Source organism: Pan troglodytes, chromosome 19 (assembly GCF_028858775.2).
Source record: "Pan troglodytes isolate AG18354 chromosome 19, NHGRI_mPanTro3-v2.0_pri, whole genome shotgun sequence".
Classification (NCBI taxonomy): Eukaryota; Metazoa; Chordata; class Mammalia; order Primates; family Hominidae; genus Pan; species Pan troglodytes.
The window spans coordinates 32095218-32122179 of NC_072417.2; the positions used below are offsets into that span (position 1 = coordinate 32095218).

The 26962-nt window shown below is 44.9% G+C and overlaps 1 protein-coding gene and 2 pseudogenes across 5 annotated transcripts in view; 1 reads left to right on the forward strand and 2 right to left on the reverse strand.

Moving 5' to 3' along the window:
• The window catches only part of SLFN12L (schlafen family member 12 like), a 64294-nt gene that overhangs the window by 28260 nt on the left and 9072 nt on the right, over positions 1-26962 (forward strand). The window contains exon 3 of one of the 5 annotated variants that reach the window (XM_063799636.1): positions 18926-18995. The exons of 3 other annotated variants lie outside the window; for them this stretch is intronic. Coding sequence is in view for 1 of the 2 variants with exons in the window: in XM_063799635.1 (XP_063655705.1) it covers positions 21647-21660 (14 nt within the window). In the remaining variant the exon portion in view is untranslated. Of the gene's footprint in view, positions 1-18925; positions 18996-20893; positions 21661-26962 lie in introns of those variants that run through there. One more of the 5 variants, XM_063799635.1, reaches the window with a different exon arrangement.
• Positions 10094-11157, reverse strand: LOC101057796 (TAF5-like RNA polymerase II p300/CBP-associated factor-associated factor 65 kDa subunit 5L; annotated as a pseudogene).
• On the reverse strand, positions 18121-19540 carry LOC104002866 (transcription factor E2F3-like; annotated as a pseudogene).

The following is a 26962-nucleotide window of genomic DNA, read 5'->3' on the forward strand; positions in this document are numbered from 1 at the left end:
CTGGCGAGCATCTGCAGTACTTTCAATATGAACAGTGGTGGAAAGCCAGAAGTATTTAAACAAAACCACCATTCCGATGATATCTTTTGCTCTTTTCTTGATGGATATCCAACTGTTTAAGCCTGAGACACAAACGTCACCCTTGGTGCTTCCTCTCCCTCATCCCCTACAGTAATCTAATAACTGAGCTCTTCTCTAGTCCATCCATGCCTCCTTTTCCACTGTCACTACCTTAGTTTGGCTGTCATAATTGCTCATATAAGACACTGTCATCACATCACTTCCTGTCTTAGCCCTTCTCCTAACTCCAGCCATACTTAATTTCTTTCAGTTCCTGGGATTCCTCACTCTGTTCCTCACTTTTGAGTCTTCAGATAATACCCAGAAATATATATAGGACAAGTCACAGAGCTAGTTTTCAGTAGTGGCCAGAGTCTTAAAATGTTTTATTTTGGTCTACTGTTACAAGATGTCATAATGCTATCTTCCTTAATATTAATTTTTAATGCCCAGAATAATCCCAAACTCCGTATCATCAAAGCTAATAAGGTCAGTATAAATATTATTTTTTGTATTTACAGAAAACTGAAAGCAAATGCAGGCAATATTCCTCAGTTTTATCAGAAGAACTGTCTCCAAGGAAAAGAGAACTGTCTCCAAGGGAAAGAGAAGTTTGAAAATTCAAATATAAATGTAATGAAAATATTTTGGAGAGTATATAAAATTCTAGAAATTAGGCTGGGCACAGTGGCTCATGCCTGTAATCCCAGCACTTTGGGAGGCCAAGGTGGGCAGATCACGAGGTCAGGAGATTGAGACCATCCTGGCTAACACGGTGAAACCCTGTCTCTACTAAAAATACAAAAAAAATTGGCTCAGCATGGTGGCGGGTGTCTGTAGTCCCAGCTACTCAGGAGGCTGAGGCAGGAGAATGGCATGAACCTGGGAGGCAGACATTGCAGTGAGCTGAGATCGTGCCACTGCACTCCAGCCTGGGCGACAGAGTGAGACACCGTCTTGTAGCAGGATGAGCTGCAGACAAAACCACTCAGACACCGAGTTGTAGAAGGAAGAGCTTTACTCCACTGGGAGCATCGGCAGACTCACGTCTCCAAAAACTGAGCTCCCCGAGTGAGCAATTCCTGTCCCTTTTAAGGGCTTACAGCTCTAAGGGGGTCCACATGAAAGGGTCGTGACTGATTGAGCAAGTAGGCGGTACATGACTGGGGGCTGCATGCACCAGTAATCAGAATGGAACAGAACAGGACAGGGATTTTCACAGTGCTTTTCCATACAATGTCTGGAATCTATAGATAACGTAACTGATTAGGTCAGGGGTTGATCTTTAACCAGGCCCAGGGCGCGGCACCAGGCTGTCTGCCTGTGGATTTCATTTCTGCCTTTTAGTTTTTACTTCTTCTTCTTTGGAGGCAGAAATTGGGCATAAGACAATATGAGGGGTGGTCTCCTCCCTTATTCCCCCTCCTTGAGAATCTCACTCATTAGTGGGAGTTCTCACTTTCATTCTCACTACCCATGTCTTCTTGTAAGACAGATCGATAGTGATTCATATAGTACACTTGTGCTGAAGCATTTTGGTAAACTAAGGTAGTGATGAAGCTTTTTATCATTTGAAGAAGTATGGGTAGCAAACAAGGGAGCAGTAAGCAGGTTTCTATTACTATTATAACTCCTATTATAAGAGTTTTAAATCTTCTTAGCACTGGGAACCATTTTTCAAACATGGCCCCAGGATCAAATCCATGCCACACTTGCATGGGCACATGTGCCAATTTTGTTATATTTCTAATTATGTCTTCAACTGCTTGCCCTGATCATCTATGTGTAGACAGCAATTAGTAAGGTTAAATTTCCTACAGACCCCTCCTTCAGCTGCTAGCAAGTTGTCAAGAGCCAATCTATTTTGATAGATAGCATTTCTCATCTGAGTTTCTTGCTGGGCCAGAATAGTCAAGGCTCTGCCAGTCTTATTAGTGATTATTTCTAAGATAGCTTGTAACCATATGATTCGGTTGAGTATATAAATGGGGGTCTGGAATCCCTATGAACCATCTTGTGCCCAAGTAGCAGGCCCATAATATTATATGATTCTTTCAGGGGGCCGTTCATCATCTTTCGAATTTCCTATAGCTATGCTTCTCTTTTTGCAGGAAGCATAGACAGGGAAGCCCAGGAGTTCGCCTGTCTTTATGGGCAGTAGGAAGAAAGATGGTTTAATAGTGCCAATAACACAACTACCTGCCCACTGGTCGGGTAATTTGGTGTAAGCTCTATGCACACATATCCAGTATAATCCAGTGGGGGCTGTCCAGTCCTGGTGGGACTCTGGGTGGGTCCACACAGTTTGCAACTTTGGGAATTAACTAAATGGATTTTTCTTAGTGTGGTTTGAACTCCACCAGGTGGCTGTTTTTGTAGTACTATTATACAGTTTTTGCCCAAGGCAGCTGAGTCTTCCCACAGGAAGGGTGAAGTCCTTCCCCACTCTTGCTATACAGTATTGTCTAATGATTGAGGCTTTTAGGACCTAGAAGTTATCAGGGTGAGTCTTTTGAGCTGGGAATTTATCAGGAACTGGGTCTGTAGGTACTAATTCTCGGGCTTCCCATGGCCATTGATCTCCCATTACAGTTCCTCCACATACATAACATGAAGTGACATTGAGAGACTGGGCTACATGCTCGGCTAATTGCAAAAACAAATTTCTTGTTTTTCCTGGAATTTCTGGTACTGGCACATTTAGTTCATCATAGAAGGTTTGAAATACTGGCTCAGGAGAGCATTTATAAACTTCTCCTCAAACCACGATATTTACTTGAGGATCCAGTCCAGCCCCATCAATTTCTAGGGTTACACACTCCCCATTTTTTCAGCAAGGATCAAGGGGATTGGTTATTACTAGTTCTAAGGGGTTACACTGACCACTGCTACAGGAAGGGCCACTTTCCCTTTCTGAAGGTGGACAGGATTCTTTTTATTTTTTATCCACATAGCCTAAATGACACAAGACCGGTATCTACATTTATTTCCACCCAGTCCTAATTCATGACAAATGTACTTATTTTCTGCCATACAGCCTCTTTCCTAATTAAGAGAACCACATCATATTTCTAACTTATTACTATTAATGACAGCACAGGCATCAAATTTCAAGGTGACTTGTTTGGGTATCCTTTTTTTTTCCTTCTGTTTTGGCTAACACTTTACTCATATCGTTTATGAGCCCCCACCAGTCCTCAGTACTTAATCTTATTTTTAAAACTGTGGTCATGGGAGGCTCAGATGGGTCATAACACACATCAGGTTGGTCATTTCCTGGGCTACATACCTTGTATAGAATAGCATTATACAAACAAGTTCTTTTTACAGTCCCAGTACACTTACAATAAGCATAAAATAAGACTGTAGCAACTTTTTGTCCTACCTCAGTGACTTGATATATACACTGGGAACAGTCCTCAGTCTGAGGAAGGTCAGTTGAAGTACTTACTATACAAGTCCAAATTTTAAGGAAAATGAGTCCCATGAAGAGTTTTCTCATGCTTCAGCCATGCGTGGACCAGTTAGCTTCTGGGTGTGACTGGAGCAGGGCTTCTCGTCTTCTTCAGAGTCACTTTACAGGGGTTGGCGAAGCTGCTCCCATTCATGTACTGCTCACAGTCTACTGTTCAAGGGTGGTCTTGGAGGTTGGTCCCACTAGAATAAACGGAGTCCGATACCTCTACACAGTTATGTTCAACTGGGCTTTCTGATACTGGGAGCAAGGTGGCAGGGTTTAGGGTGTTGCAAACCTCAATGGTTATGCGGGGATTTTCACATAGCAAGCTTTGGTACTTGGTTAATCTAGCATTTGGTAGCCAATGATGTATTCATGAAAGTCACCATAGCGTGGGGGGCCTTTAAGTTTAGGTTTTGCCCAAGAGTTAGCTTATCCACCTCTTGTGCTAGCAGAGTTGTTGCTGCCAAGGCTCTTAAGCACAGGGGCCAACTCTTAGAAACTCCATCTAGATGTTTGACGAGGTAGGCAGGCCTCAGCCAGGGCCCCACAGTCTGGGTCAAAACTCCATCTGCCATTTTTTTTTCTCTCTGACACATATAGTGTTAAAGATTTTGTCAGGTCATGTAGCCCCAGGGCTGGGGCCGACATGAGTTTTTCTTTTAACTCATGAAAAGCTTGTTGCTGTTGGCTTTAACAGATGTAGTTTATCCAATCTACATTTTTATTAACTGTCACCCACCGAAATATTGACTCAAATCCTGCAGCTATTTGATTTTGGGCTTTAAGTTGATCTGGTATTCCTCATGGGACTTCAATTGCATCTAAATAGATGTGAGAGTTGAAAGACCCATAGGGGGCTTCTCTTGCTTTATGATATCTTATTTTTCCTCCCTCTGGTTGATGAAATGCCAGGGTGAAAGGGATAGCCAACTGGACTAAAGTACAAGTACCACTCCAGTTATTGGGCACAGTGCCTAGTAAAGGTCCACCAAAATACCACCACACATCTGCTCAGGGATGAACAAGGGCTGACTGATTGATAAGCTCTTGAAAATTCTTAAGCTCCTTGCATCCCTTCAGGTCTCCAAAGAAGGCTAAGTTTCCTCCCTGTTGTGAGAGACAAGAAGTGAACTTAGTGTTGGGAGATGGAAGCTGGATGTCCCCTGGGGGCTGACCCACAGGGTGCTGGACTTTGGGATATAGCAGAGGGAGCTTGGCACGACTGATTACTCCAGGCTGTAGAATCCTGGAAAAGAGCTACCATGCAGCCCATGCCTGGTCGACTGGAGGACCACCCCAGTGGAAAGGGGACAATCTGGGCCTCTGGACTGCCATGTGCACAAGCATAACAATTGCTTTTGTTTTATGTGTGGACAGAATATTTGATCCATTTCAACCAGGCATTTGCATCTTGGCATCCTGCTTAATTGCCAAAGTTTGCTTTCAGTCTTTAACGTCTATGATCCTCTAGTAAAATGAATGTATGATTTTAGGAAATTACGAAAACCAGTTGGGGCAGTCCACCCTTGCTCTTTAGTGGTCCACAGAACATTGGACCAACTACAGCATAAAAGCTCTCTACTGGGGGGCAAGACTCCTGGTTGACACTGGGGTTTTTAATCAAAATCTCCCTGGATTAAATGGTCCCAATTTATTAATGCCCAGTCTGAGGAGAGTCAGGAGGGACAGAGGTACTTTTCTGAAGTGGAGAGCTGTCTTTGACTTGGCAAGTCCCCACAGGGTATAACAAGGCAAGCATTAAATGCAATAGTTTGAGGCAAAATTGACTTGGTTATGTTAATAACTAGATGGTCAGAAATAGAGTGAAGAAAGAAGAAAGAGTAATAGAATAGAAGAAGGAGTTAAACTTTTCTTAGCTTTAGTTTGGTAGGGTTTTCTCCTGGGACTGTGGCCCACGACTCTGGAGGGGGTGGTGCTTTCTTGGCTCGGGTGTGATGAGTCCATTCCTTTTCTGCTGTATGAACAGCAGTCTCGGTGGATAGCAGCACAAGGTAGGGTCCTTCTCAGGCTGGCTCGAGTTTTTTTCTTTCCACCCTTTGATGAGAACATGATCTTCAGGCTGGTGCAGGTTTACCAGAAATTCTAGGGGTGGTACATGTGCTAAAAGACTTTTAGTTTTGAGGGAAAGGAAAGTGGAAGATAAAGCAAGTATGTAATTATTTTTTAAAGAAATTGACCATTTGTTTTAAATGTGGGGACATCAGCAGTGGACTTTATAGTCCTTGGTGCCTTTCTACTAAGAAATTTCCTTTAGTACATATTTTTTATTAGTTTTTAGACCAAAGAAGCCAAACACTATTTTATATTTGACAATTCTTCTTGTATGATTTTTATACCAGATAAGCTAAATTTCACCTTTATATTAGTATGCTATTAATGTTAAAGTTAGTTTTAATAAACTTTGTAGGCATATTTATTCAATTTTTAATGTCGGACCATTAGGTAAGATTTTTATAGACTCTTTTTAACCTTTTATAATCTTTGTTAAAGAGCAGGTTAGTGCTTTAAGAGAAACCTGTTGTGTTTTTACTTTAATGTCCAGTTCTCAGAAAAACTGGATGATACCCCTTTAACTTTAGCTAATATATTTACACACGGAATTTACACACAACTAACATTTTAAAACTTGCTTAAACCTTTAAAACATTTTTTTAACCCTTTAATGTAGGTAAAAAGTCCACATTCTTATGCCTCCTTATAATCCCTTTACCAAAGGTATACTTTACTTTCCTTATACACCTTGCACAAAACTGTCTCTTCAATAGTTTAACATTCAGGAGGCCTAATTACTTTTAAATTATACAACATTTCTTGCATAAATTCTTTTTCTAACACACTTTTTTTTATAACTTTTTTTTCTCTTTCACGACTTTCACAGACAATTCTTCGACATGCCTCAGCTGTCTGACTTATTACAAACATTTCTTTCTTTAAACAACCGGTTAATTTATTTCAGGACAAGAATTTACCATATAACATTATTTTTGCATAAATTCTGCCCCCCTTTTTTTCCTGAAGATAACCGTTCTTTTCCAAAGCAAACTTCCTTTATGTCTGTGGACTAGATTGTCTAAGGCCACAAGATTACAGGTCACTATAATACATGTTACAGTGTTAACTTTTAGCAAACTTTACTTTTGTTGAAAACCTTGTAAGTTTGGGATTTCAATTATCCTTTGCTATTAATAAGACCTTGTTTAGTCCAAACTAACTTAGAATTGGTATAGATGGCTTTTTTTTTTCCCTTCAATTGCCCGGGAGGAACCATCTATCATCCTGTCCTGAAGGGAGTTCCTCCTAGGTCTGGTCGGACCTTTGTATGGTAATTAAGATTTAGATCCCCTGTTGGGAAACCTGCTGGGTTAAGGGAATTTTCAGTGGTTAATGTTAAATCATCGTTTTTTTTTTTTTTTTTCCTTAGGATACTTTTGAACTGGTGAGGTGTGCTCACAATGAGGTTTCCTCTAAAAGTTATTTTTTACTTTCTTCTGTTAGCAAAGCAGTTGCCACTACAGATTGAATGCATTTGGGCCATCCATAGGATACAGGGCTAAGGATTTTTGATAGGAAGGCCTCAGTGCTTTTGGGATACCCCCTTGTTTACACTGACAACAAAGTGGTATTGGAGTGTTATAGGGTTATGGAGAATACCTTTAATTGTCAATTATAGGTTTTAAATTTACCTTGGCTTTTAAAGGAATAGTGTACACTTTTTTTTTCTTAACTACTTGTATATTTCTCTCTCTCTCTCTTTGACTTTCTGTCTCTCTCTCTCTTTGACTTTCCTTTTGCCTCTGTCTCTTCCTCTCTCTCTGCCTCTCTTTCTCTCTCTCTTCTTGACTCCCTCTTTGTCTCTCTGTCTCTTCCTCTCTCTCTCTCTGCTGGTCTTTCCTTGCCTCTGCCAGCCGCTTATGCTGCTGTTCTCTCAACCACTGTGGGGGGCGGTCTAAAACCAGCTGTAACCAAGTGTCTATGTATGGGAACTGGTCTGGGTGCCCTGGCTTACAAGTTACCTTGTGCCATACCTTTGAAACAAGGGACCTGTCCAGGCTTCCTTCTGATGGCCACCTCTAATGCTGGCCAGTCTACCTTACACAAAGTTTTAAGCTTTCCTGGTGTTATAGTACTCCATAGTCTCCCTTAAATCTTTTCTTGAAATTTTTCCACATATTTCCTAGTGGGGTGGGCTTACTTTGTGCCTGACCCATGCTTCCTTGAGACAAAACACCACACTCACACCTCATGCACACCACAAAACAAAGAACGGGTAAAAAGGGCACACACACACTTTTACAGTTTACACCAAACCAGAATCAAAACCAAAATCGGAGTATCAAGAAATCCAAGCCAGGTCAAAACCAAAACCGAAGTATCAAGCAATCCAAGTCAAGTCAAAAACAAAAACCTAAGTGCCGGTACAGGCACGCTGTGGGTGGTCAGGCCATGCTTCCACTCAAATGGAGTGGGCAAGGTCTAAAGACCAGTCTTACCAAGTTTCAGATGTCCGGACTCCAAGTGCCAGTTCCTCCTGGTGTTCAGCCACTATATTGATCCTCCACGGGGGCCTGCCGTGCTCTGCTCTAACAAGGCATTCCACCAGGGAAAACGCCTACCCAGGAGTGCTCTCAGGATCCATGTTGCTCAAGCTGGCTGGAGTCCCCTGCAGGGATGCTCCACAGGGCAGGCCTAAGCTGCCTAAGGGGCTGCCTAGACCATGTGTCTGTTAATCACCTCGCTTCCCGGTCAGAATACCAAGCAATGTAGCAGGACAAGACACAGACAAAACCCCTCAGACACTGAGTTGTAGAAGGAAGGGCTTTATTCAGCTAGGAGCATTGGCAGACTCACGTCTCCAAAAACCGAGCTCCCCGAGTAAGCAATTCCTGTCCCTTTTAAGGGCTTACAACTCCAAGGGAGTCTGCGTGAAAGGGTCGTGATTGATTGAGCAAGCAGTGGGGTATATGACTGGGAGCTGCATGCACCGGTAATCAGAATGGAGCACAACAGCACAGGGGATTTTCACAGTGCTTGTCTATGCAATGTCTGGAATCTATAGATAAAATAACCAGTTAGGTCAGGGGTCGATCTTTTTTTTTTTTTGAGACAGAGTCTCACTCTGTCACCCAGGCTGGAGTGCAGAGGCACAATCTTGGCTCACTGCAAGCTCCGCCTCCTGGGTTCATGCCATTCTCCTGCCTCAGTCTCCTGAGTATCTGAGACTACAAGCGCTTGCCACTATGCCCGGCTAATGTTTTGTGTTTTTAGTACAGACGGGGTTTCACCATGTTAACCAGGATGGTCTAGATCTCCTGACCTCATGATCCACCCGCCTTGGCTTCCCAAAGTGTTGGGATTACAGGCGTGAGCCACTGTGCCTGGCCAGGTCAGGGGTGGATCTTTAACCAGGCCTGAGGCATGGCGCCGGGCTATCTGCCCGTGGATTTCATTTCTGCCTTTTAGTTTTTACTTCTTCTTTCTTTAGAGGCAGAAATTGGCATAAGACAATATGAGGGGTGGTCTCCTCCCTTAGTTTAAAAAAAAAAACTAGAAATGAAAGCTTCTACGTAGGAATCAGACTCTTTACTGATCATAAGGAAATCCTTGAATTATACTGTCTCGGTTGCAGTAATCAAAAATTCAAAGGCCATACTAACTGGACGCAGACTCAGAAAACAGAAACAGGAAAACAATGGCTTAATTTAGTACACCGAATATTCTTGATATCCTTATCATTAACTGTAACTTAGTTAGCGTGATATTTTTGATCCTTAATTTTTAAACATCGTATAAAGAATTTTCCATCCAAAGTAACATGAGGCAGAGCTACCTGAATTTCAGTGGTGATAAGACAAAAATATTTTGGCCCACAGCTTTTGCAGGAACACTCTGAAGGAAAGTTAACTCTGTGAAGTTTAATTTCTATCTTCCTTGGCCTACATTTTTTTCTAAGGTAGTGATTTTTCAGTGACCTGAAACCCAAGCTGCGCCTGCCCTTTTCAATGACTAAATGGTTACAAACCAAAAAAGATTGAACACTGACTGACAGGGGAGAGCTAGCAACTCTACTTGCTGTGTTACTTCTCAAAGTGGGGTCTGGGAACACCCTGGGGTACATGGATCCACAGGATACGGACTGGCCTCAGAAAGGCAATACCATCCAGTGTGGTGAGGGTGCAGGGACAACAGTGTTCTCACTACTGCTGCTGAGACTGTGAAATGGTACAACCTTCTGTGGGAAAAGAAATATTCATTACAGTTTACAATGCAGGCCCTTCGACTCAGTAATCTTACTTCTAATTATTTATACCTGAGCAAATGTATGCACACATAAGTGCATATTTACTGCAAATCTCAGCTAAAGTCATTATTAGCTAAAGGTCTTTAATTAGGCTTAGGGTTGTTATCCACATTTCAGATAGTATAAATACTACCATTCATTAATAATGTTAAGTTACGTTGCTAAAAATTGTTTTTACACCTTAGGTTAGGCATGTGCAGGAATTCAATGGCTACAGGTTACATGGCATTAGTCTGGCTTTAGCTATATGATGAGGAAAATTAGGAAGTCCATTCTAAGATATGTCGTGTTTGGTAAGGACATTCTAAGCAAATTAGGAAGGCAGTTGCAGGGAAGAAAAAACGGTATTCACACATCCTCCTCCAGAATATCACAAGCCAAATGGATGCGGGACATGTCTACTTGACAGGACTCTGATTTTAACTTCTGGGATTGTAAGCTCCAAAGTTTTATACAGGAGTTGTCAAACCCAGCAGCAAGCAGCTTGCTATCAGGGGAGATTTCTGCAGTGTTCAACAGCTGCTAGGTGTTATAGAAGCAGATGGTAGTGAGGGAGGGAGACCCATCCTTGACTTGCTTAATGCTCTCCTGTAAGACCTCCAGGGCAGCATCGTTCTGGCAGAATAGGGCTGGGCATATCAGGGGCCTCCAAGTCATTGTTCTCACGGCGGGAGGAGCTGCCACTTGCATACAGCTGTTAGTCTGTTGTCTTGGCAGGCTGCACATCAAGATGAATATGTAAGATGAGGATTTTGCACAGGGCAGTATAGCTGTCACTTTGGAGGTAGTGGATAAGGTAGTTGTAGCTGTCTTCTTGGAGATGGACCACGTAATTGTTATCTAGGAATGCTCGAAGCTTGAAGTTAGATAGGATGTCCTGGATGGTTTGAGTGGTCTGTAGCTGCTCAATGACGTCCTTCTGGCTAGCGTTCTGCAGAAACATTCCATGCAAGCGGCTGTAAAAACTTTCCACTGTACTTTTTGGACTGTTCTGGACCAGGCTGAGATGGAGGCAGACAAAGAGAGGATAAAGGAGAGGCATCACTTCGTGGCTATGCGGGGAATCAGAATCGATGAGAAAATTCCGCAGTCGTCCAAACTGTACTTCATATTGCTGGGGCTCTGCCTGGCAAGGGGCTGCAGACACTATGTCGGCACAATGAGATTCTCTGTGTACTGTGAGATTGGCCGCCAACTCTTCAGCAGTCTGTGGCAGCCGCAGTCCTTGCTTCAGGGGACCGTCAGAGTCCACGTAATGCCAGCGTTTGAGGTAGCAGGACACTGCCATCTGGATCTCCTCGGTACGCACTCATTTCATGACTGAACATCCCAGGCGGCGCCGGCTCCCCACGCCGCCGCCTCCCGGATCGAGATGCTTCCGCCTCCGTCGTCTCTGCTGCAGGTCTCGCTCTGACCGCCGGCTCAGCTGTGTCCTGGAGCCCCGCGCCCCGCCGCCCCCGCAGCCGCTCTGGGCGGCCGCTCTGTGACTCTTTATTTTAATTATTATTATTTTTTAGAGCCAGGGTCTCGCTATGTTGTACAGGCTGGTCTCAAACTCCTGGCTCAAGCGATCTTTCCACCTTGGCCTCCCAAAGTGCTGGGATTACAGGCATGAGCCACTTCGCCTGGCCCAAGAATCCTTTCCTTACTAAGACTTTTCACGAAGATTGAGAGGGTTTTAGTATTATTTAGTAACAAAAATACAAGAGAATCAAATTTAATGCTTCTGAAGTTATACCCTTTGTTAAAATTGTTTCATGAATTCAAGGTTTACACAATGCTTTTGAATCTTCTCCCTGATTCTCCCTGGTGTGAAATAAACATTTTCTTTGAAAATGCAAAGAAGGCATTTTCAAGACTGTCGGATTGCTTTGGAACTTCTAAAATAACTACACTTTATTACCAAGTCAGATGAGTGTATTCATTGCACTAAATAGAACAGTATGAGAATGTAAACGTGGCCTTCCACTAAATTGGGTTATAATGGAAATGAATATTAGCATGCAGTCTTCCCTGCCCAGCCTCCTGAGTAGCTAGGACTACAGACAGTGCTACTAAGCCTAGGTGGCTCGTTGTTTTGTTTTTTGCTTTTTTAAAAAATTATTTTTTTATTTTTATATTTATTTAATTTATTATTATTATTTTTTAGATGGAGTTTTGCTCTTGTCGCCCAGGCTGGAGTGCAGTGGTGCGATCTCGGCTCACTGCAACCTCCGCCTCCCGGGTTCAAGCGATTCTCCTGCCTCAGCCTCCCCAGTAGCTGGGATTATAGGTGTGTGCCACCACGCCCAGCTAATGTTTGTATTTTTGGTACAGACTAGGTTTCGCTATGTTGGCCAGGCTGGTCTGGAACTCCTGACCTAAGGTGATCCACCCGCCTCGGCCTCCCAAAGTGCTGAGATTACAGGCGTGAGCCACTGCGCTCGGTCTAGTTTTGTTTTTTGTAGAGACAGGAGTCTAGCTTTGTTGCCCAGGCTGCCTAGGCTCAAGCAATCCTCCCACTTTGGCCTCCCAAATTGTTGGGATTACAGGCGTGAGCCACCGTGCCCAGCCTACAGTGGCTTTTGATACCCTGGGAAAACACAGGTAATTATGTGCGCCTACAGAGTTATTCCATTTGTACCATTAGGGTAACATTTTCAGCCATCCTATTTCTCTGGCAAAACGTTTTGGGCCCTCGGTGACTTTTTGCTGAATGGGTGACCCGCTCCCTGCACAAAGCCAAAAGAATCACTGGAGAGCTGAGGGTCTGGGGAGGTGCAAAGAGAAGGCTGAGAAGGCGATCTCGCTTTCATACACCTGCAAAGGGAAAGAGGAGCGCTGCACTCTCCCAGTCCTGGGGAGGACAGGAAAATGCTGCCACCGCGAAGACAGACGCCTACTGCATAGGCTTTAAATCCAGCCTGGTTGTGGGGCAGCGCTGGGGCTCGATCTTCCGCCTCGCTCCTTCCAGGGAGAAGCGAAGGGAGTCGAGGTCATGAGGGGAGGGGAGGGAAGGGAAAGGAGGGGCCGGAGGGACTGTGGGGCGGAGGGAAGTCGGAAGAAGGAAGGGTAGGGAGGGAGGGAAACTTGTCCAGGAGGAAACGCGGGGCTTCATTCTCTAAGGTGGTAGTGGATGCGCTGGTGGTGGTACACTTTTTTTGTACGTCTGAAATATTTCATAATTAACATTTAATAAATCTTTTTTTTTTTTGGAGTGGGTCTCACTCTTGTCGCCAAAGTTGGAGTGCAGTGGCGCGATCACGGCTGATGTAGCCTTGATTTCCTGGGCTCATAAGATTCGCCCACTTCGGCCTCCCAAAGTGTCGGGATTACAGGCGTGAGCCACCGTGTCTGGACTAAGGAATAGTTCTGAACCTCATTCCCCAGGGATGACCACAGGTGGTGTCTCCAGGATGTTTCCCTGGTAACTGGTCACGTCCTTAGTTCCCAGGGCTGCTCTCCTGCTTGCTGTGACAGCCATTCCGGGGGTGGGGGCGACCTCACTGCGCACCCAGGAATAGGCGAGACCTCAGCATGGGTCTCAGTTTCCTGGTGGGGAATTTAAATGCCCTCGAAGGCGCTGTAGACACTGCCACGTCTTGACGTTTTGTTGTGTGTGTGTGTGTGTGTGTGTGTGTGTGTGTGTGTTTCAAATCAGCTTTCTCCAGCCTCTGTCGCTCACGCTGCACGCTTCAGATTCTGCCCTCATCCCAGTGGGTCTGGCGGTCCTCACCCTGACCAGTTGTTAGTGGGCGCGAAGGACAGCGCCAGTTGGTGTCAGATCCCGGTCTAATCCTTGCCTGCCCCGAAAAGGGTCGAGTGGGCACCAATCTCTGCGGCTCGCGAGCAGAATCGGACTGGTGGAGGTGGGGTGGGGTAGGGAGGTGGGCGCGGGCCTAAGCTTCTGAGCGCCGCAACCCACCCCGGGGAGAGCCAAAGAAGGCGCGGGGAGTAGGGACACCTGCAGCAGGAGTCTCAGGTCCAACGCCGTTGCCCTGGGGGATTGTTTTGGCCTGTGTCCTGGAGATGCCACAAACTGGGCCGGAGACCACGGCTGCCGCCAGTGCACAGAGCCTTCACTCTATTGCTTTATATGTTACTGTAAAAATGGCTATATTGAGCTATAATCGACATACATGAAACTGTACATACTTAAAGTGTACAATATGAAGGAAACTGACCTACCTAGAAACCCTTGAAACCATCACGGCACTTAAGACAATGAACCTATGGGGAGGGCTGTTTAAGGAGAGTGAAGCACTTGCTAGTCCAAAATTGAAGGGGACACCAAACAAACATCACCTCTCAGTGAACAAGATAAACAATATTTTAAAAATCGAAATTAATGCGGCCAGGCGTGGTGGCTCATGCCTATAATCCCATCACTTTGGGAGGCCAAGGCGGGCAGATCGCATGAGCCTAGGAGTTTGAGACCAACCTGGGCAACATAGCAAAACCCCCTCCCTACAGAAAACAAACAAAAATGAGCCAGTGTGGTGGGGCGCCCCTGTAGTTCCAGCTATTCCAGTGGCTCAGGATCATCTAAGCCTGGGAGGTGGAGGTTGCCTTGAGCAGAGATCCAGCCACTGCACTCCAGCCTGGGTGACAAAGGGAGACCCTGTCTCAATAAATAAATAAATAAATAAATAAATAAATAAATAAATAAATAAATAAAAAAAATAAATAAATAAAATTAACGCAAAAATCGGTGATAAATAAAACATAAAAATGTTAAATAAAGACAGGATCCAACTCTGCCTTTGCCTGGCCCTGCGTCACTCTCCTCACCCCAGTCCTGGCCCTGAACCAGTCCTCCCACCACAGAAGCCCCTCCCTCCCCTGCTCCAGCTTGCTCCCTTCCTGCATTCTAAATCCGGTGACTATATATTGCCTGCTTCTGGATCCTCTCTGCTGTCCCATTGGTCTGCTGGTCTATTTGTGTGCCCTGGCACATTGCTGTCGTATTAGAGATTTATTGTTTTTCAGGGTTGTTCAGCTATGTGTGCCTTAGTGCACTGCCCAAGGCCTCCAGCACAAGCTGCAATGGGAGTGAAAGTAAAGAGTATCCTTGCCTCATTCCTAAAACTCCTGGGACAGTTTTTAATATTTCCTCACTGAGTGTGATTTTTTCAAAGTTTTTATTTTATAAATAATCTTTAACAGATTAAGGATATTTCTTTTTTTCTTAAAAAGTCATTTTATTGATCCTTTACCATACAAAAGTTATTCAAATTACACCCATTTGAAGTGGTAAGATCACAGCTAGAGAACAGGTCACCCTGTAACAAATCTGTTTACAAAATCCATCATAAAAGCTTTTTTGTTGTTTTTTTTTACATTATATTACATATTTTCTTTTTTAAACTAGCATATAACACAAAGCTAAACCGATTAGTAGTTTGCCTACTCCCAATTTTGGGAGAAATACTTCCTTTTTACAAAATCACGTACCCCGTAGGAAAATAAATTCCCACACTCTGACAACTGCTACCCGACTTACTCTGCAACTCATCTTCCTTCAAATCCTTCCTTCTCATACACACGAGTTGTCATGCACACACTGAATTCTTATTTTCTTTTTCCCAAAAGCTTAAGCTTTGAATACTGCAATTTTATTTACAGATCTACACGTACAACAAAAATGAAAAGAAGAACCACAACTAAGAACAAAACCAAAACAAAATAACACTCTTAAAAAATTACAAGCCAGCTAGAAAGTATTCTGGTAGTGTTTACAAATTAATTGCTATTTTTGTACAAAACTGCTAAATAATGAAAATGCGAGTAGACTACATGTCAACTTACATAAAATGATTGCTATGCACAACTCTGTACATATAAGCACATACCTAACTTTGTACTTAAAGTAATGCAAATACTGTAGTACTAACCCACTTTGTGTGCCAGATACTAAGTCAAAAAGAAAATTACTTGATGCAAACAAAATACAGTATGGACATCTAATTAATGTACACCAGTTAAGCCCAGTAACTGGAAAAAATCTTAGGCATGAAGGAACTTTTAAGACTTATTAGTATTCCTTTCATTTTTAAAACAATAAATATGGCATTACATTATGAAAAATTTCAACAAAACACACAACAATCTAGCCAGGTGAGCTCAGTCTTTAGACTTTGGAGAAAATCAGCTTTGTGCAGCTGGCAAAGAGAATTATACAAAGCTGGAAGCAGAGGCAGCTAACCAGATGATATAAATTTGGGAAATAGGGGAAAGCTTGGCATAAATGGTTTCCCATACAGGAAAAACCCCACAGTGCATTTCCAGTAGGCACTTTACACAAAGCTCCCTCTCCCTCCCCCACCCCAATGCTTCATCTAGGACCACACTGACATTTTGTACCAAGTCCAGTGTGTGTGAGGGGAGGAAGCCAGGGATGGAGGTTGGAGAAGAAAAAAGGAAGATAGTCTGCACCTTCGTTTTTCTTCCCAAACATACACCCACGCATACCCACACAAAGAATTTAAAGTGCTGGTGTCACCTGTCTTGACCCCACCACCACTTTGCATATTGTGGAAATCTACCTGGAGTAAACTGGCTGAGGCTCTTGTGGTTTTTTGCTTGTGTGTTTTTTTTTTTCCCCCTAAGGGATATTTTCAATTCAATTAAACATATGAGTTGAGTGCCTACTATGTGCCTACCATTGGGTCAGGCACATAACATTTCAATTTAATTGTTTTGAGGTTTGTTCTTTATCTGACCCCCTCATTCCCACAGTCCTTAGCATCCAAGGAATGGACCGGAGATACTACGCCATATTCCCAGTGGGAGATGGCCATTGCCACCTGCCCGAGGGAAAGCCATTCTTGGACATAACTGGTAGGATTTGCAGCTGACACAAAACCTCCAACTTGGGACACCATTCCTGAAGAGTAAAGCGGGAGACACCCTGGAATTGTTTTGCTTCATTTTCTACGTCCCCAACTTCCCTTGGTCCAACTTATTCCTTCATAGAGGAAGGGGAACGGGGTCTGGCCAGAACTATTCCAGCCCCCAACACAGTGGGAGCTCCCCGTTCCTGCCAGCTTAAGGAAATGCCACTCACACAACGGGGATGTCTTTCTCCCGAGAGGTCTCTCCATCTGACTCCATCCTGAGAAGTGGTCTCCTTGAGTGTGGTATAAGAGAGCCCTTTCCCCCATCACAGGGGCCCAGGAAGCCCAAGGATGGAGGGACCCATGCCTGCTGCTCCTTGAGGCTAAGTCACCCAACCTGGTTCTCCTTTCCAATGGGCCACCCATGTTAGCAAGCCCCAGCACTGACTCGCTCCAAGCTCCTCCTTCTGGGAATGGAAGCATGATGGGACAAAGCTCCTTGCAGAAGCTGATAAACCTTAGATCACACAGGTTTAGATGCTCTGATCAGTAGAGGTTCTCTCCCTCTGCTGAAGTAATGTGAATTTGCAAAAATCGCTTCAAAGTAAACAATTAAATTGAAATGGTGATGGGTGCCACAGGAATGCTTAAATGGCAGCTAAAAAAATAAAAAGTCCAAAACAATCCACAAAGAACTAAGTAGGCATTTGCTACAAATCAACTAGAAACTCACAAACACACTGGGGACAGGGGAATGGGAGTGGTTCATGGAGACAGGAAAATCCACAACAGCTTAGAGTGGCAGAACTCTACTAGTCTTCTGTATCTGCAACAAGTATATTTGAAAACAGGTTCTTCATCCAGAAGCCTGTGGAGATCTTCTTGACCTCCTACTGGGACACACAGTTCATAGCTTAAACTGAATTATGACAGTAATTTGAATATTCCTAAGAAGAGCTGAAGAAATTCATTTCATACTTTTGCATGACTTCAAGTTTGCATTTGCTGCAGTTCCATTCCATATCAGCAGACCTCAAAGACATGCATTCTGTGGAGAAGGCATGGCTTGAAATGCTATTAAGGAAGATTGCTGTTTCCCAGCAGGCCAGGTGGCCAGACCCCATTCTGCAGCCCATCCCTCAGGCACAGCAAGCCAATCCGGGGAGGAAGGAGGAAGGAAAAGTCGGGGTGAGAGACACCTGATTGTACATTTTCTCACTTGCTGACCTAGCCAGGAGATCTTGGAGCCTGTAGCAAAGCAGGGCTTTCCCAAGGGAGCCTGCAACTGTGCGTTTAGACAATTTGTTTATTAATTTTTAAAAAATTCATGAAAATGTCAGCTTTCTTCTGAAGTTTGTAGTTTACTTCATGATACTCTCCTGGAGGAAGAAAGTAGGAAGGGACAACATTGCATGGCATATGTTCTGGTTCCATGATTTAAAAAAATTGGTTTTTAAGGAGAGTTCACATGAAGCATAATCAACTACACGTGAAGTCTTCCACCAGTGGGAGCTTTTCCAAATCATAGGCATCAAAGAGATCGCTGATGCCTTCCTCCGCCCCGAGGCTCAGGAGGAGCAGCAGGGGAGGCAGTAAGTTCACAAATGGTCATCTTGCAGCAGGGGAGGCAGTAAGTTCACAAATGGTCATACTAGAGGATTAGAAGGAATTTGGTCCGCAGTCTGCTGTAAGAGGTTGGCTGGGGAGGCCAGAGGAGAAAGGTTTCCCATAGAAATTGAGCAATCACTATGTCCTGAGTTGGTTGAAGCCAACGAGGTGGGTTTAAGGATATTCCCATTGGGGTCTTGGTTGTTTGTTGTCATTGGACTGTGTTTCAGTCTCTTCTGGACATAAGTAAACCTCAATGGGCCCTTGGGTACCTGCCAAATGTATTTGTAGGCTCTCTTATTGAGTCAGGCACTCAAATCTTATTTCTGGAGGGGCTTTCACAACTATAACAGTTTGGTCTTTAAGGCCACTAATTTTTCGAATATGTTGATATGTAACATAAGCTAACCTTTGACGATCTGAATCCTCGGTTAATAGTTTGAGGTCCAGGGTGCAGCTTTGGATCAGTTCATCTAATTTCTTCTCTTCCTGAGTGAGCTTGGTCATTTCTTTTGACAGGCCTTGACACTGGGTCAGCATGCCCCCATCCGCAGACAGACTGCAACCCATCCACTGGACGTTATTTTTAGACTTCTTCTTAATGAGGTGGATGCCTTCCAGAGCGTTGGTGATATCATAAATCCTTCTATTTTGCACTTTTAGCACTTCCGCTGCCTTGTTCAAAACCAAGACCCCATCGGGTGACTGGCTCAGGAGCTGAATGAACTTCTTGGTGAGCAGATCAAGATACTATCCTACCGTGTTTTTTCTGAGGTAGATTTTGGAGTTTTTGGAGTATCTGGACTTCTTAGTGCAGCTCTTCCTTTGCCCTTGGGGGTTTTTGAACCATCTGAGAGGTACTGATGACCGCTTTCTCCTAGCTCCAGACTTCACTTTGCCAGAGGGCCACTGCCGCGCCGTCCCAGCGCTGGTGGCTGCAGCAGCCCGGCTCTGCTGGAGGGTCCCTGCGGCGTGGTGTAGAGGAGGTTGCCGGCGGTCTGCTCCGCGCCTGGGGCACTGGGGAGGAGGGGGCCGGTGGCTACGGCGCCGCTTTGGAGGGAGAGGGAACAGGAGGTGGTGGAAGTGTTCGTGGTGAGGATCTGGATGTCGGATATTTCTTTCTATTCCCAATTTGCTAAGGGTTCTTTTTAAAAATCATGACTGGTTGTGGGATTTTTGTCCCACTTGGAGCATAAGATGCTGTGCTGTATAAACTGTCATAATATTCCACAAGGTTGGTGTTCCTCTCCGGAAGTAGATGACAGTTTTCTGCCCCATTGATATTAAGCTTGGCAAGGTGACTTGTTTTGACCTATGGAATAAGTGCAGATGTCATATGTATTGTTTCTGAGCATAAATTTCAAGAGTCAAATGCTTTTTCGGTATCTATTGAAATGATGATCATGTGATGTTCCTTTTTTCATTAATGCAGTGAATAGGCCGATTGATTTTCACATCTAAATCACTCTTGGATACCGGGAGTAAACCTCTGTTGGTCTTAATATAATTTTGGGGGGTATATTACTGCATTCATTTTACATATATATATGTACATATATATACGGACAGGGTTTCACTCTGTCGCTCAGGCTGGAGTGCAGTAGCTTGATCACGGCTCACTGCAGCCTCAACAGCCCAAGTTCAAGTGATCCTCCCACCATAACCTCCTTAGTAGCTGGGACCACAAGTGCACTGCCACCACGCCCGGTTATTTTTAAAAATTATTTGTAGAGATGACGTCTCCTTATATTGCCAGGCTAGTCCTGAAGTCCTGGGGTCAAGCGACCTTCCTGTCTCCTCCGCTCAAAGTGCTGGGATAATAGGCGTGAGCCACTGCCGCGGTATAGGAACGACGTCGTAATCTTTTTTGCTTACTTCTTGGATGCCTTCTTGGTGGTCTGGGAAAATCCCTGTACTACCATTTTGTAAGTCAGTGACTGAAGAAGAGTTTCCTCACTTCAGTGAAGCTGTTTCCTTAGAGCTGGCGTGAGAATCAGATGAAATGAAGAAAAGCACGGCTATGTACTTTTGTTTTGTTTTGTTTTTGAGGCAAAGTCTCGCTCTGTCGCCCAGGCTGGAGTGCAGTGGCGGGATCTGGGCTCACTGCAACTTCCGCCTCCCAGGTTCAAGAGACTCTATTGCCTCAGCCTCCCGAGTAGCTGGGATTACAGGCGCGTGCCACCACGCCCGGCTAATTTTTGTATTTTTAGTAGAGACGGGATTTCTTCATGTTGGCCAGGCTGGTCTCAAACTCCTGACCTCAGGTGATCCGCCCGCCTCTGCCTCCCAAAGTGCTGGGATTACAGTCCTGAGCCACCGCGCCCGGCCAGCTATATACTTTCAATGCATGTGCTCATTCAGTGTGAAGAAGTACTCTGCCTGTACCTTAAGATTCTAGATGGGACTTCCAACGGCAGGCCCTTAATTGAGTCCGGAGTGGGATGGAGCTAGGGAGAAAGGGCAATTCAGACTGGTGAACTCCTCAGTTAGTGAGTCATTTTGGCCTGTGTGCATTTCAAAAAGTATGGGTTCTCGCAACAGTTCTTAGACGTGTGGGCTGGAGAAACGTGTATTATCGTAATTACCATAATAAGGGCCCCACGAAAGCAATGTGACAGGAGGGCTGTATCCAGTTAGAGGAGCCACTGGACTGTTCGAAGCCAACTAATTGGCCTAGAAGGCCTCAAGATACTTCCTACACCGCAAGGGGTAGGTGTTCAAATCTGTCTCTCTGAGAGCAACCCGCTCCTCGCACCTCCCTCCTCCCCTGTGCATTAGTAGCTGCTCTCCCCCGGTTTCTGGCGTCAACTGCGCTTTCAAGCAAGGGGACAGCAGGGCTGCTCTGGGATACGAGTCAAGCTGGAATGTCACCCCTTTAGGGGTTTGGTCCTTCGTCAATTTTTTTTTTTTTTTTTGAGACGGAGTCTTGCTCTGTCGCCCAGGCTGGAGAGCAGTGGCACGATCTCGGCTCACTGCAAGCTGCGCCTCCCGGGTTCACGCCATTCTCCTGCCTCAGCCTCCCGAGTAGCTGGGACTACAGGCGCCCGCTACCATGCCCGGCTAATTTTTTTGTATTTTTAGTAGAGACGGGTTTTCACCATGTTAGCCAGGATGGTCTCTATCTCCTAAGCTGGTGATCCACCCTCCTCGGCCTCCCAAAGTGCTGGGATTACAGGCGTGAGTCACCGCGCCCGTCGTTGGATTCGCGGACACACCGTTTCCAAAGGCGCAGAGTCTATAACAGCGCGTGCGGTGCCACCACTTCCGGGGAGTCGAGTGCCCGATAGAAATGCAGCTGAGCGAGGGGCTAGCCTCACACGGACGCGGAGAGCAGGAAAGTGGAAAAGAACTCAGGTCCCCCTACTTGGTGAAGAGTGCGCAGACATGGACCTCGCCAGGTTCGTTCTTTCTTTGTTTTCTTTAAATAACTTTTTTTTTCGCCTTAGAAAATACAAATAGGTACAGACGAAACGAGAACTTCTCCGTGATCCCTCAGAGCTATTCACGTGGGCGTTTAACTTTCAGTTGCTTAAGGGCCCGCGCTGGCACAGCGCCTGCAAGGAATCCTGTTTCCAGGGAATTGCTGGCAGATAAATTCGTCCCGCTCCACTGCCAAACCTTCCAGCCTCCGTTTCTTATTCCGGGGGTCCGGGGGGGGGGGTCCGTGGGCTCCGGAACGAGGTGGGGCGCTGCCAGAGCAACCCCACCGATCTCGGGGAGACCCGAGGCTGCTTTCTCTCCCTTCTGGGAAAGTTGGCTCCTGTCTTTGTAGCAATGTCTGTCAAAACCGCAGGCTGTTGTAGACTTAGCAATGGAGGACTTGAAAGCTGTAGATGACAAAACTTCCGCCCGTGCGTGGGCTGGGGAGCGCCTTAAAAAGCCGCAGGGCGGCCGGGCGCGGTGGCTCACGCCCGTGAGGTGTTGGTGCAGAGCTGGAGAAGTGGGGAGTGCTGTATGGACGGGCCAGACTTGGCAGGTGTCCATCGGATGGGGGTTGCCCACCCTCCTGGAGTCCTGAGCATTCAGGGAGTTGGGGAATGGGTTATTTAGGTGAAATGTGACCAGGCACTGACGAACTGCGCCCTAGATCCTGAAAGAAAAACCAAGCACCCTCTTGCGCTGCTGGTTTATCATCTAGAAGAGGGAAAGGGTGAAAGCAGTGCTATTCCAAACTAAATGCAAAGTGGTATCCGAAGACGGCAAATCACGCTCTATGCTTTTTGCTCCCCAGGAGGTAGCTCTTCTGCCTCCTGTCCCACCCTTGTGGGTTGCAGTTCTTACTAACCTGTTGTTCTGGCATAACTCTAAGGAGATATGAATGCCACCCCCATTCCCATTAAAGATAGCCAACAACATAGCCTAAATCATGAGTTCAGGTCTGATAGAATTTCCCCTATAGTCAAAAGTATAAAGGATTTCAGTGGAAACATCTAACCTGTAAACCTAGACCCAAGGTTTAAGGGAGGCTAGTGAGTTTTAGGCCCTAGAGATTTGGTCGGCTCAGTCCTCAGCTCGTTTTTATTTATTTATTTATTTAATTTTAGCATTGTGTTCCAGATGTATGCCTGAAGCCCGAGGTTTTGAACCACGGAAAGTTTTACATGGCTGCAGGTGTTGGACTGGGGTGGCCAGGATCCCAGGCTAGTCCACAAGTGCTCGGTCCTCTATAAGGTGGCTCAACTGCAGCTCCCATGGGTTCCAAGTTTCCCAGTGGTATGGGTACCCTCCTTAAGCAATCTGAGGGTGAGATGTGATTTCTGTCACCTTCTGTGTATGGTGGGTGAACCAAAAGGGTTCGTCCAGGGCAAGGCCTGATACAGACAGTGCAGGAAGGTGGGCTGGGAGGAAAGGGGACAGGACTCCAGTTACAGAGGCTGCAAGAAGAATTGGAGAGCAGGGGCTAATCAAGGAGGTGAAAGAACTTTACGAGGAGAACTATGAAACACTGCTGAAAGAAATCATAGATGACACAAACAAATGCAAAAGCACTCCATGCTCATGTGTTGGAAGAATCAATATCATTAAAATGTTCACACTCCCCAAAACAATCTACAGATTCAATGCTATTCCTATGAAATTACCAATGTCATTTTTCACAGAATTAGAAAAAATGATTTAAAATTTGTATGCAACCAAAAAAGAGCCTGAATAGCCAAGGCAATCCTAAACAAAAAGAACAAAACAGGATAGGGAGCCTTACACCACATTACTGCATTTCAAGCTATACTTCAAGGCTACAGTAACCAAAACATAGTACTGATACAAAAATAGACACGTAGACCAATGGAACAGAATAAAGACCCCTGAAATAAAGCTTCACACCTACAACCAACTCATCTTTGATAAAGTCCACCAAAATAACCAATGGAGAAAGGACACCCTATTCAATAAATAGCTAACCATATGCAGAAGAATGAAACTGGATCCCTGTCTCTCACCATATACAAAAATTAAGTCAAAATTAAGACTGAAATGTAAGACCACGAACTATAAAAGTTCTAGAAGAAAATCTAGGAAATACTCTTCTAGACATTGCCCTGGGCAAATAAATTATTATAAAGATCTCAAAAGCAAATGCCACAAAATCAAAGATAGACAAATGGGACTTAATTAAACTAAACAGCGTCTGCACAGCAAAAGTCTCAACAGAGTAAACGGACAACCTAGAGAATGGGAGAAAATGTTTGCAAATCATGCATCCAACAAAAGACTAATATCCAGACTCTATAAAGAACTTAAATGAATCAAGAAAAAAACAAACAACTCCATTTAAAAAAATGTGCAAAGGGCATGAACAGAAACTTCTCAAAAGAAAACATGCAAGCTGCTCACAAACATTTAAAAGGTCAACATCACTAATCATCAGAGAGCTGCAAAGCGAAATCACAATGAAATACCATCTCATCTAGTCAAAATGACTATACTAAAAAGTCAAAATATGTAGGAAAAAATTAATGAAAAATAAAGAGTTGGTTTTTTGAAAAGATCAAGATTGACAAACCTTTAGCTAGATTGATGAAAGAAAAAACTCAACTAAAATCAAAAAAGAAAGAAGGGACATTACTATTGATTTTATAGAAATCAAAAGGATTATTAGAGTGTACTGTAAAAAATTGTATGCCAACAAATCAAATAACCTAGATGAAATGGACAAATTCCTAGAAACACATCACCTACCAACACTGAGTCAGGAAAAAACAGAAAATCTGAATAGACCTATGTCTAGTAAGGAGATGGAATCAGTAATCTAAAACCCAACTAAGAAAGGCCATGGACCAGATGACTTCAGTAATAAATTCTACCCGAGTAAATTTTTTTTTTGTGAGCCTCTGTCTATATAAACAATTTGAATAAACCCAAATCAGCATTATCAGCACCATCCTGGCAATCCAATCTGACTTGATCCTGTGAAAGAAATCCTGCTCCAGATAGTGAGAGCAATGCACTTGCCAGGCTATTCTCCTGGAATAGGACCTAGCCATGAGGTCCTAGGACAACCCCACAGCCACAAGTCCCAGGGTTTCTTGGGTGAAGGGCCATTGAGTTTCCCAGATGGAAGGAACAGGGATGCTAGTAGTTCTGTCCAGTCTGGGGCACCCTGCCAGGATGTCACTGCTGGTGCTGATTGGTACCTGGCACTGGAAATGGTTTAGATAATTTCAAGGAGGGCATTCCAGAACATGGAACGTGCTTTGAACCCCCTGAGGTTCAGTGTCTAAGGTAGGAACTGAACCAAAGCTTTTCCTTCTGGTGTCTTAAATGATTGGGAGTCCTTGCTTGATTTCCTGCAGTTTGAAAACAACTGCTCTGGCCACTTCACTGCTTTGTTTCTAAATATTTCCCTAGATCTATGGTGAAATTAGTGCCAAGTATAGGTACAAAGTTCTGTGGGAGTAGCAGAGAGTGAAGGACAAATATGGGAGTTCTGGGATGGATGATAGAGAGTTTATCAGGTGACAAAGGTGGAGGAAAACATTACAGTCTCAGAGCACACCTATGCAGAAGCACAGAGTCCCCAAATCACATGGGGAGTGGTGACTACTCTGGTGCACAAGGAGTTGTGTCATTTATTGAACATCTAGTCTGGTCCCTGTAAATTGTTAAGTGTTATATGGAATAGACGGTTCTTTTTCCTCTGTATGTTACCACCATGATTTGCATATGAATTCTCTTGATGTAACCCCACTTGTCCAAATGATCTGGGGCCTCAATTTTATTATTGTTTACACATGATCAGAAATTTTTAGAGATGTAGGTGGTATCCACAACTTTAGCTGAGTATCTGCATGATAGTGGTCTAGCAGTGGACAGGAATATTCTGACCCCTTTATAGCCCTTTCCTAGTGTAGTGATTACTACCTGTGATGGACTTTACTCTCAACTGTCTCTAGGCCACTTGACAAACCTACAGTCTTTAGGTTTTCATCTATAGCAAAACAGTGATCCCAATAGATTTTAAAGGAAAAGAGCTAATGGATTATGTATACATAGACTAAAGCACACTGTCTTAGTCTGTTTGGCCTGCCACAACAAAATACCATAAATTGGGTGACTTATAAATAACAGAAATTTATTACTCAGTTCTGGAGCCTGGGAAGTCCAAGATCAAGATACCAGCATCATTGGATTCTGGTGAGGACCTTCTTCCCATTGCAGACTGTCAACTTCTTCTGTGTTTTTCATATGGCAGAAGGGGTGAGCTTGTGTTACAGGATCTTCAGGGTGTTGATTTTCTGGCCAGAAACCTCTGTGGCTGGCGGCACCTTTGCCAGAGTTCTTGTCCTGTGTCCAGGAAGAATGAGGTATGCAGACAAGTGAAGGGTGAACAAGACGAAGATGAGCTTTATTAAATGTTAGGACAGCTCAGAGGAGACCTGCAGTGAGTAACTCCTCTCTGTAGGCAGGTCATCCCATGGAATGTTCAGCTCTCAGCAGAGGGGAGGCCCTGGGGAGGGTAGCTTCTATCTGCTACTGGTCCTTCCTACGTTTGCTGCTCTCAGCAGAGAGGAGGCCCTGGGGACCGTTGCTTCTCTCTGCAGCCAATGTCTCTGCAGGTCTCTGAAGCTCTCAGCACAGAGGGTAGTTCCACTCTGCAGCTGGTTGTCCTGTCCTCTCCTGCTATCAGCAGAGAGGGTAGTTCCTCTCTGAAGTTGGTCCTCTCTTCATCTCTTCCTCCTCTGCCCCTGCTCTGGCTGAGCCCAGGGCTTTTATGGACCTCAGAGGGGAGGAAGTGTGTACCATTGGTCCACATGCAGCCCCAGAAGAGGCACCACAAGTCCCCACAGTCTACAGGACTGGCAGCCCGGTCCCCAGCCTTCAGGCCCTCCCAGGCCTGAAGGTGTGGCCCTACTGGGGACCCGCTGCCTTTGACCCAGGAATCTGTCTGCCTCCCACTGCCATTTATGTCTCCGGAGTTTGGCCAGCCTTTGCTCCCAGATCAGAGTGGGCACCGACAGCAGGGAGAAGGAGAAGCCAGGCAGTGGGAGCAGGCACTTCTGAGCCTGCGAGGGCAGGGGGACCTTCTCAGGCCCCAAGAGTGCAGAGATGCCTGAATCTGCAATCTCGATTTGGGTGGCTGCAGCTGCATGGGGCAGGGTTGTGGGGCAGGATTCTAGCATGCTGCAGAGAGCGGGAGGCCTGGGTCTACAGTGGTGGTTTGGGTGGCTGCAGCAGCACCTGGGGAGCTCACGTCCCAACTTG